This window comes from Nicrophorus vespilloides, unplaced genomic scaffold (genome assembly GCF_001412225.1).
Source record: "Nicrophorus vespilloides isolate i.1.1-1 unplaced genomic scaffold, Nicve_v1.0, whole genome shotgun sequence".
Classification (NCBI taxonomy): Eukaryota; Metazoa; Arthropoda; class Insecta; order Coleoptera; family Silphidae; genus Nicrophorus; species Nicrophorus vespilloides.
The window spans coordinates 212,627-219,786 of record NW_017098882.1 but is presented as its reverse complement, the minus strand read 5'-3'; the positions used below and the strand labels follow the sequence as shown (position 1 = coordinate 219,786).

At 30.2% G+C, this 7,160-nt stretch overlaps 1 protein-coding gene across 1 annotated transcript; it reads left to right on the top strand.

Moving 5' to 3' along the window:
* Positions 1–2,585: 2,585 nt before the first annotated feature.
* Positions 2,586–5,536, top strand: LOC108563418 (UV radiation resistance-associated gene protein). The gene is made up of 8 exons (XM_017922088.1): positions 2,586–2,722; positions 2,786–2,972; positions 3,034–3,551; positions 3,612–3,780; positions 3,837–4,070; positions 4,153–4,318; positions 4,374–4,816; positions 4,879–5,536. Exons 1-8 carry the CDS (start codon positions 2,648–2,650, stop codon positions 5,340–5,342), a joined length of 2,256 nt encoding a protein of 751 aa, XP_017777577.1. The 5' UTR covers positions 2,586–2,647; the 3' UTR covers positions 5,343–5,536.
* Positions 5,537–7,160: the final 1,624 nt, after the last annotated feature.

Here is a 7,160-nt window from a genome sequence, read left to right as displayed (position 1 = left end):
CAAGAAGAAGGAAAATGCATTCCTAAAGCGCAAAAAGAAACAAAACCCTTCCGACCTCAAAAAATCCTCCCTCCCCCATACACACACTCACACGTATATCGTCAGCAAGCAAACAAAAAGTAACTAGAAAATGGTTTAAATAAATTATTTTTTTTTATTTATGATTTCCGCCTTTCTTTGTTTTATTTATACTTTATTTATTTATTTTATGTTTTATTCTCATTTATCATTATTAATTTTCTCTTTTGTTTTAATTCGAACATTCCTAATTTCCCGGTCTCGGGAAATCACCGAACGCAATGAAAATAATGCACACGCACTTTGATGCGAATGATGTAGTAGGAACAAACCCAGCGACAAACCAAAACTAGATTGAACAGCGGCTCTTTTCTTTTGAATTTCCACTCAGGTTCTGTTTTTCTTTCCTTCCACCGTCTATCATTTTTTCCCATATGTTCCGTTTTTGTTGTTTTTAATTAATTTAATCAGAAAAGCAAACGTTTTTAAAGCAATCAGAAAACAAGCGGAAGCAGTCCATCGAGAAATACCTTCTCTTATTATTAATAATAATATTATATTTTTGTGTAAAAACATGTAGATAATTATATATATATATTTATATATGATTTATACGAGAAAGAAAAACAAAGATATTCCAATATTCTTCGACTACACGATTTCTCTTATATTTATATATAAATATATTTTTTTTGTGTACATTATTAATTATTTTTTAAAGTAATTTAAAAGAAAACGAGAAAAAGTAATTTATAAGCACTTGGTTCCTAACATTAATTGTATTTGTTTTAATATTATTATTATTTTATTTTGTATTATTTCTTTTTTTATTTAAAGAAAAAAAAAGATGTCCGTATCAAAAATACAACCAATCATTCAAATTGTTATTTTCTTTTGTGTTCATTTTCTCCTCAATTTAATCCGTTTTTTTTCTTGTTAATATGAAAGGATTTTGTTGTATCCCGTCGATTTCGTTTCGTCCCGTGCTTGTATTTTTGATACGCAAGAGATTGTTTATAAATCGTAGACAGTTTATTCAATTATATAATTTAAATATAAAAACACAAGAAAATGCTAAAGACTAAGAAATGAAGAAAAAAAACATCGTAAATTGTTATAATTGATTTACGGCCTTAAACCAAAGCCTAAAACTTGTATTATACATACAGATGTTTCTATTATTATTATTTTTTTTTGTATATTTTTTTTCTCTGTAATTTCCTTCTTAATATATAATATATGTTTATATAAATATTACTTACTGTATGTATTATACAACAAACAGACTTCAAGTATTAATAATATTAAATAATATTAAATTTGTATTTTTTTCTTTTTTAAATTATTATTTATGATTGCTGTTATAGGAAAAAAAATAAGTTGACAAAGAAAAAAATACATTCATGGGAGACATTAATTTCCTTTTTCCTATTATAACTCTAACATAGAACCTATGTTGGATGGGCTTAATAACAAATCAAGTGCAGGCATGTTTGCATAGAAGGAAAACTGATTTGATTGCTGTACTGCTTTCAATGAATTGCAATAAATAAATAGAAAATTCATTGTTTCAAATAAAGTGTTGTTCTTACAAAAAAAATGTACATTTATATATTATCCTGGTAAGTAGTTAGTAATACTTTCTTTATAATTGGGAATGTTTAAATTTGATTATTTAAATATATGTTACTAAATGTTTTGGTGATGTCTGTTCTTACAAGCATCTTCTATAAATACTAAGTTAAAAGCCGTGCAGTGAGTATCATAGAATACTTGTATAAGAGTTTAACTGGTTGCCAATGTAAAACAAAACTACGATCTATGTAGCACACAAATCGACTTAAAGCAAATTTTATAATTACCGCTTTATCAAAGTATTATATCTTAATTGGTTATCATCATGCGGTATGAAAATAATAGTAATTGAGGAATCTTTTTTATATTTTGTTTCATGAAAAAGTATGTTATTAAAAAATTAAAATAAGATGTTTTATTAAAGAATAGAGAAATTGGTTCAGTGAGAAGAAAATAATATTTAATTTGTTTAGAAAATATGGTTTTTAAGTGTAGTATTTCAGTTTCATAGTTTTGCGAAACATACGTTAGTATTACCGATAACAACGAAACAAAATTAGTTATAGTATAGTAAAACTATGTTTCTATATTTCGTAGGGTACAAAACTTATGCAAAAGTTTGTTTAGTTTAGTTGTATTTGTATTATGTGTAAAATGTTACTGTTTTACTGAAGATTTGAAGATGATTATGCTATTATATATCAGTGTTTTACACAGCTTGAATCAGTTGTTCAAAAGTTTTGCACCTGTCCTACAATTTCTAATTCCGGTCCTGTCTACAATAATTTGAAGGGACACCTGCCTTTAGATGTTGTTAGTCTATGCCTATGCCTATAGATGGTGCTAAAATAGTGTTATTTTTTAATAATGTTAATCAACTGAAATACATATTATTAACAATATAGAAATATTAATTAATAGATAAATATTTGAAATAAAGTAGTTATACTTTCACAAATTATTATATTTTTATTTGACATTGATCATAACCTTAAATATTGACAGTTAAAGTTGAAAAGAGAAATGTTATTGTTGTGAAAGGGGGCGATGAGCGATGAATTTTCCGAATAGTAATCAGATTTCGGGTCGAGTCAGGTGTAATTTATGGATTCCACTGATTACCCAACAAGTTCGTAGGAAGAAATGTCTATTTATTGAGAAGTACTGTAAATGCTATGTTTGATTTTTTCAGCTGAGGCTGCGACACTTGTTCAGAGTAATTGCATACAATGTGAAGTCCACAACAACTGTTGGGTTCCACTTTACCCTTCACACAACTGCAATGTGTGCACCAATCTATACCAGTGAAAAGGTTCTCAGTGAGAATCCAAAATGGGGAGATATAGAAATTAGTGAAATTCCAAATCTATCAACAAAAGGTATTTAAATTAGTAGCTATTCTTTCAGTAGCATATTACTAATTTATATAATCATTTATAGCTTTCGTATTGAGAATATGGAATGATTGTGAGTTGATCTTAACCTGGGGCATAAACTTGTCAGGTCTAGTATATTTAGGCAATAAATTTGGAGACATTTATCCTGAACTGTTTACTGAGAATACTGTGATATTACACTTACGTGGAGGTTATTTTACTAGTATAAATTGTGTTCGATGTGATGTTGCAAGGCCTCTTCCATTCATAGACCACCTAAATGTAGTTAGCACTGAAGATTCCATGTACATTTATAAAATAGCGTCTGATAAGAATCAATCATCGGACGTGAAAAACACGTACAATCTTAGTAAATTGCGTAAACTACGTTCGTTACAAATTAGCATTCGAAATAAGAGTTTAGAAGTGCAGGCGCTGAAGGATAAAATCGATTTTAAATGCCAGGGAGGCTCCGAGAATGAACGGAATTGTAAAGAATCGACTTCAAAGACGAAGACTGACAGTAATGTTAGATATGCACCGCAATTGCTTACGATGACTTCGCTGAATAAAATGCTGCACGTGGGTGTATTTTATTGACTATTGACATAGAACAAATATGTAACTGGTTGAAATTTTCAGGAAAAACCTACGCGATTGCAAAGGTTGGAAATGCAGAGGCTACAGAAAGAAATCGAGGTGTCGAAATTGAGGACGAAAATGTTGTCGCAGGAACGCGACAGGAAGCAAGCGGAAATCCGACGGATGAAAAGCAAATATAGGGGAATGCAGGATGAAAATTCTGAAAAAAGTTGTGTTTACGCATATTTTCGTACGCATTACTAATTATTACAATATTAATTACAGGTTCACAATTGATGGAGAATTTTATGCATTTAAGTAAAGAAATTGAGAGACTGAGAGAACGAAAGAGAGAATGTTCTCACCAGAAGGATATTCTCCACCATATAACATCCAAATTACATTATAGAAGGCGACAGCTAATGTCTGAATTATTGATGCTATACCCAATAGAACGCGTCAAGGATGATAAATACTTAGTAAATTGCGTATATTTACCACCTTCGAACATAATAGCAGGTATTTTATAATTTGAATGAAATTTCATAACACTTAATTTATTTATAAATAAATTAACATTTAATATATTATTTATTTATAGAATGCACGGACAACGGTCTCTCTGTGGCTTTGGGATACGTAAGTCATATTTTAATAATGTGCGCTTCTATCCTGCAGGTTCCTCTTCGTTATCCCATACATTATTTTGGTTCTCGATCTACCATCGAAGATCAAATCACTGCTTCCTTATCAGAGAAAACTAGAGAGTACTTATAAATGATATCTAAGAAATAACAAATTAATCCGTTTGAATATTTCCAGGTTTCCTTTATATACAAGAGGAAAAGATCGGATGCAGTTCAACTATGCGGTTTATCTGTTAAATAAAAATATTGCCCAATATTTGTACATGTTAGGAGCTCGAACACCTGATCTCAAAGCGACTTTAGCCAATGTTCTAATTTTGCTTCACGGTAGAGATATGGCTAGATACCCCACTGATAGAGGATCACGATTCAACGATGTCATGAGTGATACAACGAGTCAGTGTAGCCAAGACACAATCAGGTTGGAAACCGATGTATCATCAATTTCGAGCCAGCGATGCTGCAAACCTCCGGTCGAGTACGAAAGAACTTTTATTTCGCCCGCCATCAAAGATACCAAAATGAGTATACCGGAAGCCTTTTTAAATAAGCAGATGAGCAACAGCTCTTTTAAAAAGTACATGGAATTATGTAATTCAGAACTATTAGATAACTGTGGTAAATACTTTTTTTCTATCTTTTGTATAGGAATATATTAATTTCATGCATATTTATTTTAGTACCAGTAAATCAAGCAATAATTACTAGAAACGACTGTGATACAAACGAAGCTACTGCAGGAGTCGAAGAGGGAAAAGAAATGATTCCGATAGAAATAACGAAGTCACCTGGTGCAGCGGATAACTCGCTGATGAAGTCGAAACGTCTCAGCAGATCACTGGGATCATACACGGATGAGGACAAAGGCCTAGAGCTTTGTGCAAGTATTGAATTGAGTTCGGATCCGTTATTGAACGTTTCGTCTTCCGATACCAGCAAGGAGAACAGTGGTGAATCTGCGCAGCAAGAGTTTCTGCATAAATGGTTGAACAGCGGTCCAATTGTCTGTTCGGAAGAAAACTTGTACCCAGACGAATTCCTGGGTAGCACCTCCCACAGCTCCGCCCACGACAGTCCACTTACTTTGCGCACGGATGCCTTGCTTAAGACTACCCCTTTCAATTTGGTCAAACCAAAATTTTAAGTATATACTTTTTTAAACTGTTATATAATGGGATGCAACTAATAGTGAAGAAGCCAAAACCAAAATCGTATAACAAAATCTATTGTTTAAATACAATCCATTTGTTTATAGTACTTTATTTTGCTATCTTCTTTTTCTGTTAAGGTACAATTTAATTTATTAGTAGTTTACACTCAAGTCTGTTTATTTATATCCAAACCGTTTAATTCAAAGATTTTATTTAAATAAAGTATTCAATTTAATTTCAATTTTACATTTTATTTTATATATAACCAGTAGAAAATAGTTAATACTTTCTTTACGTACTAAAAGAGTACACAAATTCGAGTAAGCTAAGCGATTTTATATCAATCTTATTGTGAATGCATTAACTGGCCTTTTTTTCGTTCAAACGAATAATTTGCTTTCTGGCCCTAGGATTCCCATACTCATCTGTCAAACGCTTTACATACTTTAATTTTATTTCGATCTGACCGTGTTAAAGTATAACATAATGAATAGAAGTAAAATACTTTATACGCTTTGTCAAGTGCAAGGCACATCAGTCGTTTCAATTTCGTCTTATTTCGCGTATGATTCAGTTACGACATTGGTAAATCATGTGTTGATTCTTACATTAAGGTATAGTTGCTAACAAAACTAATTGAGAAATTTAAAACCGTATATAGATAAGAGATAAAGCATAAAAAAGACTAATGTATAGAGAGGAAACAATCATTTACATATATTTTTTTGTAAAATAATAATAATATTTTTTTAGAATTTATTTTACTGAAATTTTAAATTCAATTTTCAAATAGTGAATCTGCAATAATTGAAGCCGAAATACGGGAAGTATTGCTGTAGAATTTTATTATAGATCATCCGAAATGACAGCGTTACCTTGAGTCTGAATATTTTGGAGATAAGCAGAATAATTTAAGTAACATTTTGAAAAGGTAATAAAATTGTTAGTTCTATGTACAACCTACTTAACATAAGTTCAACAATAAAAGTAGCATTAAGTAATTTTATTGAACTAATTAATGGATTAAGCAAGAACAACAAAGCCATTAAATGTATCTTGCACTATATAAATTAAGTGTTTTTTAACAACCAAATTTTGCATTTTTAGTCTTGCATTTTTACCAGTAAAATTGAAATAATAATAATAAATTCAAAACATCTAGGTAATGTTTACCGAAATATCAAAGTAGGTCAACCTTTTGCAAAGAAGGATTCTTATTTGATATTATTATATTTTTTAAAATTACCAGAAAATATTAAACTTTAAAAAGTTGAATAGATCTATTTCTTTATTATTTTTATGAATTCACTGATCAAAATTATTTTCAAACGTCCCCTGAAAAAAGAGGATATGCATAGCATAACAAGACTCTGCAGAACGGGGATCTGGGTATATCAAGCATTATTTGCAGTAGCATGAGATAGTAAAGCAACGTGTGATGCAGAAACTATCTGGATTGGTGAAAAGTCTCAGGGGAAGTAGATAAATTTAATAATTCCAAAATTTCCTAATAAATTCATTTACTGGCGAAATAGTACTGGGTACAGGCTACATCGGGAGAGTAAAATTTAGAAAAAATACACTTGCTCATAAAATAATTAGGTATGTATCATAGATAAATTATTATTTCGATTTTTTATTGTTTCCTGTTAATCGAATTCGTATTTCAGGTTGGTTCATTTCGCGATAGAAGAAAAGATGAATTTTCTTTGAATAAACTTTATACAATAAAAAAATTGAGTATTTTTTTTTGGCATGGAACACATTATGGTATATTACAATAATTTATATAATTCTGGAACGAATTATGC

Excerpts from the sequence above, each read along its gene's own strand:
- LOC108563418 (XM_017922088.1), top strand. The coding sequence starts at position 2,648 with ATGAATTTTCCGAATAGTAATCAGATTTCGGGTCGAGTCAGGTGTAAT. Across the intron at positions 2,723-2,785 it reads TTCCACTGATTACCCAACAA|CTGAGGCTGCGACACTTGTT; the intron begins GTTCGTAGGAAG and ends TGATTTTTTCAG. Across the intron at positions 4,071-4,152 it reads ACCTTCGAACATAATAGCAG|AATGCACGGACAACGGTCTC; the intron begins GTATTTTATAAT and ends ATTTATTTATAG.